Source organism: Rattus norvegicus, chromosome 2, assembly GCF_036323735.1.
Source record: "Rattus norvegicus strain BN/NHsdMcwi chromosome 2, GRCr8, whole genome shotgun sequence".
Classification (NCBI taxonomy): domain Eukaryota; kingdom Metazoa; phylum Chordata; class Mammalia; order Rodentia; family Muridae; genus Rattus; species Rattus norvegicus.
The window spans coordinates 28,768,438-28,780,552 of record NC_086020.1 but is presented as its reverse complement, the minus strand read 5'-3'; the positions used below and the strand labels follow the sequence as shown (position 1 = coordinate 28,780,552).

At 46.2% G+C, this 12,115-nt stretch overlaps 1 protein-coding gene across 2 annotated transcripts in view; it reads left to right on the top strand.

Moving 5' to 3' along the window:
• The window catches only part of Iqgap2 (IQ motif containing GTPase activating protein 2), a 275,092-nt gene that overhangs the window by 124,097 nt on the left and 138,880 nt on the right, over positions 1–12,115 (top strand). Inside the window, exons 1-2 of one of the 2 annotated variants that reach the window (XM_063281081.1) lie at positions 5,228–5,280; positions 5,353–5,509. In XM_063281081.1, the coding sequence (XP_063137151.1) occupies positions 5,357–5,509 (153 nt within the window). In that variant the 5' untranslated portion in view covers positions 5,228–5,280; positions 5,353–5,356. Of the gene's footprint in view, positions 1–5,227; positions 5,281–5,352; positions 5,510–12,115 lie in introns of those variants that run through there. The other variant, NM_001427125.1, reaches the window with a different exon arrangement.

Sequence of the window (12,115 nt, the reverse complement as noted above, 5' to 3'; positions counted from 1 at the left end):
AACGTTTTATATGAGGACTAACTCAATAATGGGCCCCAAACCTGAGATGTGAACCAGTGGCCCACAAACTGAAGAGCAGATAGATAAAACGTGATAGGTCTAACAGTGGAGTTACTCAGGGAAGAAGGTTGGGTCCAGGAAAAGTTCAGGGAGGAAATGAGGGGAGACTGTGATCAGAATACCTCACGCACACATATAAAACTCTCAAGGAGTTAATTAACTCAAACGTTGTATTTTTAAAAAACCTCCGTGGGGGCTGGAGAGGTGGCTCAGAGGTTAAGAGCACTGGCTGCTCTTCCAGAGGTCCTGAGTTCAATTCCCAGCAACCACATGGTGGCTCACAACCATCTATAATGAGATCCGACGACGCCCTCTTCTGGTGTGTCTGAAGACAGTGACAGTGTATTCATATCTCATATATATAAAATAAATAAATCTTTAAAAAACAAAACAAAACAAAACCTCCGTGGAAGGTTTGTGTGAGGCAGGCCCAGAGTGGGTACCCATCATTTCCTCCAGCCTGTGTATCACATGCTCTGACTGGGATACAGACCCTAAGCAGGGCCTGCCCACAACCGTCTCCTAGCCTTTGGGTTGAACAATACAGTGTCTGTACATGGAGTTCCCATCTATACACTTTTATGGGATAGATCACAGGAATGTTTACCCCAAGGGGACACTCATTCTTTTCAAGTGTGCACATCTCTGTTTCCATTTCATTATGAAGTGTTTTCACACTTTTATATCTTTATCAGTTTTCCCAACCTTATTCTGTGAGCAAGACCTGCCCCAGAACAATGGCTTAATGTGTATGGACCATATATTGACTGGTCATTGGTAGCGGTTTCCAAGCTACGTCTCCCCAGAAGAACTGTGAGATGCAGTGTAGGTCTGCGGCAGCCCCTGTCAGGCACTCTTTTCAGACAGTCTCTCAACTTCACGTAGCCTCCTCTCTCTTGTCCCATTTGCTCCCTCAAGAGGTAGCCTGGACTATTTCCATGTCTGTTACAAAGGGTGACAGATAGAGACTGAGCCAGTAGATTCTCTCCAAGCACCTACCCCCTCCAACACCGATGTAGCTTATATACTGGGGAGGGTGGGGGGGGGGTGGAAAGCACGCTGTCCAAACCGTGACATGCATGACTTCTGCTGTGGAAGAAGCTAAGGATGACTTGTTACCGCATGTTAACAAACGGTGGGCCTGGACTTCAGGGTACATTCTCCTGTTGGTGAGATAGGAGATGTCTGAAGTTGGGAATACACTAGCAGAAGCCCTTGGCCACTTTATCGATTCCTTCACTATCCAATTGCATGTCCTTGGGGTTTAAAGAGCTCCAGGAAAGCTACCCACCCTCTCATCCACCCATCCACCCATCCACCCATCCATCCACCCATCCATTCATCCATCCATCCATCCATCCATCCACCCATCCATCCACCCATCCACCCATCCATCCACCCACCCACCCATCCATCCACCCATCCACCCACCCACCCATCCATCCATCCATCATCCAACCACCCACCCATTTACCCATCCACCCATCCATCCATCCACCCATCTATCCATCTATCCATCCATCATCCATCCACCCACCTATCCACCCACCCATCCATCCATCTATCCATCCATCATCCATCCATCCATCCATCCACCTCCATCCATCCACCCATCCATCCATCTATCCATCCATCATCCATCCACCCACCTATCCACCCACCCATCCATCTATCCATCCATCATCCATCCATCCATCCACCCACCCACCCTCTCACCCACCCATCCATCCATCCACCCATCCATCCATTCACCCACCCATCCATCCACCCATCCATCCATCCATCATCTATCCACCCATCCATCCATCCACCCACCCACCCACCCATCCATCTATCCATCCACCCATCCATCCATCCACCCATCCATCCATTCACCCACCCACCCATCCATCCATCCATCCATCCATCCATCCATCCATCCATCCATCCATCCACTTCTCTATCTGTCTGTCTGTCTGTCCATCCGTCTGTCTGTCTGTCTGTCTGTCTATCTCTACCTATTGTTTTGGAAAAGAGTTTGATGTATCTCAGGCTTATCTCGAATTCTCTATGTAGTCAAGGATGACCTTGAACTCCCGGTATTCACTCCTACCTCTACCTTTACAGATGCTGAGATTACAGGCACGAGTCACCCTACCCCATTTGTTCAGTTCTACAGAGGAAACCTAGGACTTCATTCGTGCCAGGCAGACACTCTATCAACTGAGCAACATCCCTAGCTTACATACCGCGGCCAGATTTTGAAAGGCTATAGCTAACCCACGCTTTTTATATCTTAAGTATGTTAAGGCCAACTGCGTGCGTGTAATAACAGACAAAGCAAATGAAATTGGTGCAATTATCTTCCTTCTAAAAGCAAGCTCAGTCCTAAGATATTATACTTAGGGTTGGTTTTATTTTAGAATACTGCCCCTTGCTCCCAGTTGTCAACATACCTCCCTGTATTCCACCTACTAGTTGTCACTATATTGTACCCCTCATGCACCCCAATTACCAAGTTGTTACAAAGCACTTATACATTGTTATATGAAACCCAGTACTTTCAGGGTAATTATTTGAAAACATAATTGGTTGAAAACAGATTGTATTTCGCTGTGAAATAGGTTGATGTTCTAATTAGTTTATCTAAGTTAGAAACTTGGGGCTGTAGTCTGATGCAGAATGGACTCAGAGGTCCATGCATGAAAGACTCAGTCCCTGGGGTGCATCCATTGAGGAGCTCGCTACGCCTGCATTAGGAGAAGCCTTGGTGTGTGTGGAGGGCTGGCATTGTGGGACACCAGCCCCTTGATCTCTTTGTTGTGTTTCCTATCCATGAACTGAACAACTTGTTTCACCGTATACCTTCTGCTACTGCTATCTGGTACTCTTACAAGACGTCTACCCCCATGGGTTGATCTATCTTAGACTGAAATCTCCGAAACGGATCCAGAATATACCTTGTCTGTCTGTCTGTCTGTCTGTCTGTCTGTCTGTCTGTCTGTCTGTCTGTCTGTCTGTTTACTCTACCCCTTTCTATTTTAGAGGCAGAATCATGCTTGCTTTGTTGCCCAGGCTGGCCTCGAACTCTCTATCCTTCTGTCTCAGCCTCCAAAAGAGCTGGGGTTACAGACTTTCACCACGGGATCCAGCCTTTTCTCTCTATAAGCTACTTACCTCAGGTGTTTTGTTATAGTTAGGGAAAGCTAACTTCACTGACATGCTTGGTCTTGTACAGTGGCTTTTAACATAACCCGATTTTTTATTAAACTTGGCACTCTCTTCCTTTCTTTTCATTCCTTTTTCCTTTCCAAGTCTTGGTTCAGGTTTAGGAAGCAAGGTTCATGTACAACAGATATCTCCCACTCGCGCTGTGTCTGATATGTAGTCCATCGTTGCCCTGTTCTTCCAGTTCACAGCCCCCTGTGATATCAGAACAGAGAAAGTCTTTGCTGTTTGTTTAGCAGAGACGAGGCTGGCTAGATGTCTGAGGCTGCAGAGCCTGTCAGTGCTGCTCTCTGCCTCTTCATATTGCACTTCCCTTTGACCCTTTGCCAAAGCTCTCCCCTAGCCCTGTCAGACTTTCCTTAAACTGTTTCCTGTCCCCCCCCCACCCCCTTTCCCAGTTCCCTCCATCTCACCCAGTTCCTCAGCAGTGTCTCTGAGGCATCTATTATACAGATTAATTGGTTGTAATTACCGCTGTCAACATGTCAGGCCTCTTCTGTGAGGCTGCCAGGAGCTCCCTGCTTCCTATGGCAACAGATGTTATCACTCCCCCCTCCCCACCCCCGTTAGGTCCTCCAGAACCCAGCTTGAGAATATATACATATACACACATATCTCCCCAAGGGCCCAGAGGCTTCTCTGAGCTTTCCCCATGAGTCAGCCATGCTCCTTTTATGCTTACAGTTTGCCCAGCATCCGGGTGTATACTTTCTCCCTGTCTGCTCACGTAGGCCAAGTCTGGTTCTTTATGCCACACTAAAGTTTTCCCTGATCTCCAGGGATAACCACATGTTGTCCTTTGTCTATCCCCACTTTTTCTTACTGTGTCCTACCAGGTAGTAGTAGACACAGATTCTCTCTTACATGGTCCCCTTGGTTTTCCTTGATATTGCATTGTATTCTCAATATATGTATACACACACACACACACGCTTACATATTTATATGTGTATATGTGTGCATATTTTGAAGTGTTCCACGGATCAGCCCAATGAATTTTAATTTTTGCTCTTCAAACAAGGGTTCTTATTTATATTTTTCTCACATATTCCATTTTTTATGTGACTAATAACCGTCCACTAACTCCTCCCTACTTATCAGGAGTTTACTGTGCTTTCCAAAGTTGTTGAGAGCCACAGGCAAAACAGAAGTGCCCAGCACAGTGCTTCACTGTCCCCCACATGTTAAGGGAACCTGAGGCTCCCGTGTCCAGAGCCTCCAGAAAGCTGCTGTGGAGGGAGGCATGGGGCTCACACCAACAGCTGGATGTATGCACGGCTCAGTGGCGTGGTGACAGGACTGGGACTTCCCCTCTGAGAACGCCCAGTCTTCACAGGTGCTGCCCCAGGAAGGGACAGAAGGAGCATTCACTTCATACTTCGGATTTTCAGCTCACAGTGTGAAACGTGAGCTTGCCTGGCCTTTCTGTCACTGTGAGTCCTCAGCCAGCAATGACCTTGGCGCTCTGGTTTCTGAAGTACTGGCCCAACGCCCTGAGATTTAATCTGATCTTTAAAAAAAAAAATGTTTTTAGAACCCAGTGGGTACTATATGCACCAAAATGTGGGTATGTTGGATGTATTCCAGGGTGTTTCTGGGGGACTCTAAGCTGCTTGCTGAATTTCCCATGGTCCCGAGTTTCCTGGTAGTGAGTCTGCACGAGTCAGCTGCCCCGAGTGTAGTGCTTTAGAGTGCCCCCCTCTAAGGCACAGCCTCTATGGGAATTGCCCAGTTTGTAAGCCTCAAGTCATTTTTCTTTAATGTCAGCAGGACTGATTCCGCCCTTACAAAATGGTCCCCCCGCACCCCCCCACACTCTGATGGGAACTGGCAAAGGTTCACACGAAGGTGACGTTGACAAGCTCTGGCACACTAGGGAGTTCTGTGCCTCTAAACTAAACCCTCTTGTTGACCTTCTGTCCTGAATCCTTGTTCTGCCCAGAAATCCTGTACTCGGAGAGTTCTTGGAGGACTGTATTCTTCCACAGCGTCTCCAGCACGCAGCAAAGCACGGTGTGTGTCTCCCTTTATAAAGTGTCACCTGCCTGGAATCACTCAAACTTGAATGTTTTCTGCTCTTTGCAGATGGATGGAAGTCTGCTTGGTTGAAGAATTGCCACCAACCACTGAGCTGGAAGAAGGGCTCCGGAATGGGGTCTACCTCGCGAAGTTAGCCAAATTCTTTGCTCCGAAGGTGGTGTCAGAGAAGAAGATCTATGATGTGGAGCAGTCGCGCTATAAGGTAACCAACCGGGAGCTAAGCGCTTTTGGCTTCCAGCTAAGTGCAAACTCGATATGTCCTTTCCTTTTTCCTCTTTCTCCCTATACTTCGATAAGGATTTGGAGTGGGGGTGTCCCTGGTCTTTGGAGCCTGTTAATAGTCATTCCTGAGGCTGAAGTACTTTAAGAAAGAATACATTCTATTTCCAGGCAAAGACTGAGAGGCCTCTGTTTGGGGGTTCCCAAAGCCTCCTCTGTTATCCCTTCACGGAGGTCATTTGTGACTTTATTAGTGTTGATAACTGTAAAAGTAAGAGGACACTGTTGTTGTAAGCAATTAATCCTGCTCACGTCTCCCTGGAAGCAGTGTCCCATTCCTCCCTACCTGCCCCAATGTCCTGTGTTTCCCAAAAGAAAGATATACACATAGCCTTATATTTTAATATTACTTAAACAGCTCAATGACTGGGCCGCTCCCAAACCTTCACATGGCTAACACTTCCCCTATATTCTTATATTCCATCATGGCCGCCCTGGACCCAGACCTGCAGCCCTCTTGGGCCAAGATGCCTGACTCTTACGTCTTGTCTGTCTCTCTGTCCTGCACTTCTCAGGCCTGGTCTTTCTCTTTTCCCAGCATGGTGGTTCTCTGTCTTCCTTCCTTTCTCAGTCCCCTCACCTGAGAATCCCAAAGTCCCACCTCTGTCTCCCTGCCCAGCCATTGGCCACCGGCAACTTTATTCACCAATCAGAACCAACTGGGGACAGGGACCCTCAGCGTCTTACATCCAGGATTCTTGTGCAGTTTTGGGAGCCCAGTTAACATAATACAATCGTTAAACCAAGTCCACAACCGCACACTGTGGTTCCATTTCACAATACTGTTTTATGGCCTTCCAACTGTAGTGACGGAGAGAAATAGTCAAATTTAACTCCTCCCTGAATAGCGGTCACAGGGAGAGAAAGAGGCATCTTCTTCAGCAGTGTAACCACTGGGAAATGACTCATGTACCTTAACTAGCCCCTCACCTACGCTCCTGTAAGTAACCCTAATTAGACTTAGGGAGTCAGAGGCCAGAAATAAGACGTGAAAATAGAAGGACTGGTAGAGAAGAAGATGTATGTGCAGGAGCCAACTAAGAAAATGCCGTAGCTTGTCTGCTACAAGTCAAGGGTTCAAGCTGCTTGGAAACTTGATCTCCCTTTTTTGTGTGTATGATATGCATGCATGCATGCATGTTTGCATGTGTACAGCTGCATATGGGGTCAATGCACATGTGTATTGAGGCCTCAGTCACTCTCCACGTCACTGAAGCAGAGCCTCTCTGAACCCAGAGCTCACCTATTCTCACTAGTCTAGCTAGGTGGCTTGCCCCAGGAATCCCCTGTGCCTCTTGCTCTCCAGTGCTGGGATCTAAGCATGAGCACATGTTTGACATTTATGTAGGTTCTGGGGGATCCAGACCCTGGTCTTGATGCTTGCACGGCAAATGCTTTCTCCTCTAAGCCTTCCCAGGCCAAGCTTGCTTCTTTACAGTCATAGGAAGGTTCTGTTTTTGTTGCTGTTTCGTGAGGCTGGGGCTCCAACTCAGGCCCTCACAGATGCTAGGCAAATACTCGAACCACTAAGGTACACCTCCAGCTGTCTGCTTCTTCCTCCCCACTCTCCCTCCATTCCCTCTTTGTTACAGACAAACCTCAAGGCTTTGTGAAATGCTAGGCAAGCAGTCTTAACACTGAGCAGAGACAAGTTTAGAGACCGACCCTCTGGGAATGTGAGCCCTGGGGGCGACCCCAGACAGACTGGCTCTGGTTTCTCAGCACATCATAGACCTTGCTTGGCACTGGGCATCTGCTTCCTCCTCAGCTCCGTGGCAATAGCCTCAGGGGTACTTACTCAGACACCTCTAGGCATTAGAGAGCCTGCTATCAAAAAGAATGACAGCGTCTCCTTGAAATAGGGACAGGTCTCTTTACATTGTCGGTCTCTTGTTATGAAACAGATTTGCAAGGGCCCAGGCAGATGATGGCATTGGACGAGGAGTATCGTAAGAGAGAAAAATGTTCTCAGAGGCTGTCCCCAATCCTAGCAGGCCCTTGGAAGACAGAGGTGCAGAGGTGTGCAGAAATGATGCTGAGCAAGGGACAGGAGGAGGGAGGCTATTACCAGCTGTAGTGTGGGCGCCTTCTGTGCCACCGAGTTACAGGGAAAACACAGGATGTGTGAAAATTAGCCCCCCCGTGGAGTCTCTGGAGAACAGGATTTCCGTGATAGAAATTCTTAGTAGTTTTCCATGTTATCATAAAGTTTTACATTAGAGTCTTTTTGGTTTTGATACAGTAACATGAAGAGATAAACCTTTATGAGTAGATGACACAACTGCCTATTCTCGAGTCTTTTGGGAGCAAGAAGCCACTGTATGTTCTCTTCAAGGATCCCTAAATTGTAAGATGACAACAAGGATGTTTAAACATAAGGGATGGCCCCTAACATGGGTGTAGCACATCAGTGTGCCATCTGGAAAACCGTGAGCTCAGAATACACAGGTTCCTACTGCACCTATAAAATACAACCTTCCCGTAGACAGGCATCTCTAAGGAGGGCCATGTCCTTGATCCCTCTAAGGCAGTGTTAAGCAGAACAGCCAAGGTAGCCATTCACTTGCCAGTCTTCTTTGTCTGTCGGCCGGTAGAGAACCCTGGTGCCTTGTTGTTCCAGGGTTAGAAGGATGTCCTGGGTACTATGTATGAGTATTCCATTTGTAGGCAACCCCATATTCTGTGACCGGCCATGTTATATGTGCCGTGGCACCTGCTACTGTCTCTCTTGGACACTTTGTAGCACAACCAATTTAAGCTTATCCCCAACTAACTTACAAGTAAATGAGACTCAGACTATGATATTTTATTTGGCTTTGACAATCATTGGGGTGGGGGTAACCCCTAATCTACTCTTTCAACTGCTAGCCTGGCTACCCCTCCAGCTGTGTACCCCAGATACTTGCTGTCTCTCCTGGTCCATCTCCCCTCATGGCGGCTTCCTTTCTTGTTCTTCCTCCTCCTCTCTTTGTGTCTCTCTCCCCTAACCAGGTAACTCAGAACCCACCTACCTCTACTCCGTCCAGTAATTGGCTGTAGCCAATAATATTTAACCAATAGTTTTAAATCAAAGAACAAGGTTTGCACAACAAAAGCCCTGGGTAGAATTTAGCATTACAATACATAGCAACAGACCAAACCTCAACACACCTCATAATAAGTGTTTGGTAAAGATTCTTTTAGGGTCTGGCAAGATGGCTCAGTGGGTAAAGGTGCTTGCTGCCAAGCCTAATGATTCAAGTTCGGTTCCTGGAACTCATGGAAGGAGAGAACTGGCTCCTGCAAATTGTCTTCTGACTTCCACACAAGTGCTGTGGCATATACATGCATGTACATATACACATACGCACACACAAATTAAATAGCTGTAAAAGAAGTGTTTGAAGATTGATTGTTCTATGCTCAGTCCATAGGAATGGTGCAGAGGTAGGCCCCTGGGAGGGGCTTGTGGAATAGATGAAGGGCTACAGGTCAACTTCAAGGGAGCCAGAGCCTTCCTTCTGTCCTTGTGACTTCCTTGTGTCATAGTCACTTTTTTGTTGCTGTGATAAAACACCATGACCATGGCAACTTCATAGGAGAGACAGTTTATTTGGCTTAGGGTTCCAGAGACAAGAGTTCATGATGGCACAACAGAATCGTGGCAACAAGCATCGGGCATAGCAGCCGACACAGAAAGCTGAGAACAGACATATTGGAAGTCAAGCACAAAGCAGGAAGAACAGACTAGAAATAGCAAGGCTCTCTATTCTCAAAGCCAGCCCCCTTCACCCCCATTCACATACGTTCTCCAACCCACTAAACCTCCCAGCTAATGCCACCAAGTGTTCAAATACCTGAGCCAGTGGGGAACATTTCTTATGGAAACAATTGCATTCTACTCCCTGCATACTCTCAAAGCTATAGCGTAGTGCAAAATGCACCTATTTCAACTTCAAAAGTACCCATGATCTTTCACAGGCTCAGCACTATTTCAAACTCTCTTCTGAGACTCAAGGCGATTTCTTCATTGTAACCCCCGATATAATCAAAAGGCAAATTACATACCTCTAGCTTATAATGGCACAGAACATACATTGTCATTCCGAAAGGAGGAAATGATGGCATGGTGAAGAAATACTGAACCAAAGCAAGACTGAAGCCCAGCAGGGCAAATACCAAACACTGTGTCCCAGGTCTGGGGCTTTAATCTCGAAAGACTTAGGTGGTCCTCTCCTCCAACTTTGCTGCCCACGGCGAGCATCTTTGTTTGGGGCTAACTCCACTCCCTTTGTGCTGCTTTCCTTGGCACATGTACCACATCTGCCATCTCTAACATCGTGGGGTCTCCCCTATAACCAGGGCTTCTTCATTTTCATAGCTTCCTGCAATGACCTTTTGGAGTCTGCAGTCAGGTGCTTCCTTGCCGCATGCTTCCTGTCCTCAGTAGCTCTCTAAAACCACAGAGGAAGAAACCACAGCCCCTTTACTCCTGCATCCTTTATTCACCAGCATCCTGTGAACGTCACTGCCAAGCGTGGCTGCCAGCTTGGGACCTTAGCCCTCCTCAAACCACATTAGCATCTGAGCTTTCATTTGGTTGCTTTCTAGGAGCAGAAAACCCTGGACGGAGGCTGTTTGACAAGCTGAAAGCTTAGATAGGTGCGGTCTTGCCTTGAGGGTGTCCCTCTCTTTATTTCAGCACAGGACATGCTTCTCTGTTTACTGGCAATGATCTGATCTCTTTCAGCAGAAGTTATGGCCACACCAATTGAGTTTCCTGGCACACTGTTTCTCTTCAAACTGTACATTTTATATATTTTTTTGGTATCTACTGTACATTTTATATTTTTTGTATCTACTGTACATTTTATATTTTTTGGTATCCACTTGTTCGTTTTCATTGTAGACTTGCATAAAGGTGATTTATAATAACCATGCCACAGATTCAATATTATGTTGCCTAGGAAGTAACTCTGTCAAAGAAATTAGTCCATTACTCTTTAATTTAGCCTCAGGCAAGTTCATAGGGCACATGCAGAACACAGCGAGATTCTTTGCCAAACTATCACAGGGATGGAATCATCTTAGTTAGCGTTTCTATGACTATGATGAAACACCATGACCAAAAGCAACTTGGGAAGGAGAGGCATTTTATGGCATTGTCATAAAACTGATAATGCAGGAAAAGGAGGTCAAGTTCTGTAAATGAAGCCCGTGCAGGTTAATATCCCTATTTGAAAATCTAAGGGCTGGAGAGATGGCTCAGCGGTTAAGAGCACTGACTGCTCTTCCAGAGGTCCTGAGTTCAATTCCCAGCAACCACATGGTGGCTCACAATCATCTGTAATGAGATCTGATGCCCTCTCTTGGTATGTCTAAAGACAGTGATAGTGTGCTTACATATAATAAATAAATCTTTAAAAAAAAGAAAGAAAGAAAGAAAGAAAGAAAATTTAAACTCCGAAGTGGTCTCAAGTCTGAAACTCTGAGAACCAATGTTTTAGACATCAGAGTATTTTGGTTTTAGATTTTTTTTTTTTTGACTAGAGATTGTCAACTGATACCATCTAAGCAAATACTCCAAGGTTTAGAAGACTTTGAAATCTGAAACATTTCCAATCCCAAGGACACCTGATAAGAGACATTCCATCCATAAGGAGTAAAGTTCATTTCTATGCGACACTCAGCAGTACCTGCCCTGTGCACTGTTCTAGGTGAGAACAGCAGAGCAGTCCTGACGTTATGGTGCCCATGGCTGGATACGCCATCACTATGCAGTTGTAGTTTGTGACATTTGTGTACTTATGTACAGAAGACACCATCACCACAGTTGACAGATCGCAATGAGTAGGAACGCAACTTCTTTGTTGGAAGGTTTACTCTGAGATTAGAAAGAACGAGAAGAAAGCTATTTTTTTTTCTTGTCCCTGACACATAATACCTTTTCAAATGGAGCTTAAGAAAGCCTTTACTTGGGCTCCCAGTTAAGATGGCAGTCTATCATGATGGGGAAGTTACGGTGGTAGAAGCAGCAGATGGCAGGTAACATGGCGTCTGCAATAAGGAGGGAGGAAAAGGAGAATTCTGTGGAATTCTTTTGCCTTTCAGCTGTAGGATAATATTTAGGGTAGGCCTTTCCATCTCAATTAACCCAATGCAAAAACTCACAGAGGCCCAGAGATTCGTCTCCTCCGTGATTCTAGATCTTGTCAGTCTTAACTATCACCTCATCCATGCATGGTCAGGGAAGAGTACAGGAAGACCATTTTGAGAGGGAACTCAGTAAAAGATCCAGGCAGCAATGACTAAAGCTGAAGAACTGGTGTGTGTTCCCTGAGCGCCATGCTAAGTCTTAGCCACTGACAGCAGCAGCAGGACCAGTGTCTGGATTCAGAATCAGGGCTCTGCAAAGAGCCTGTTGTACTCTAACAACTTCTGTTAATGTGATAATCTACCCCAACAAAAACAGCCTAGGGAAGAAAGGGTTTATTTTAGTTCACAATACCAGGTTACAGTCCAGCATAATGGAGTTCATAGTGGTGTCAGG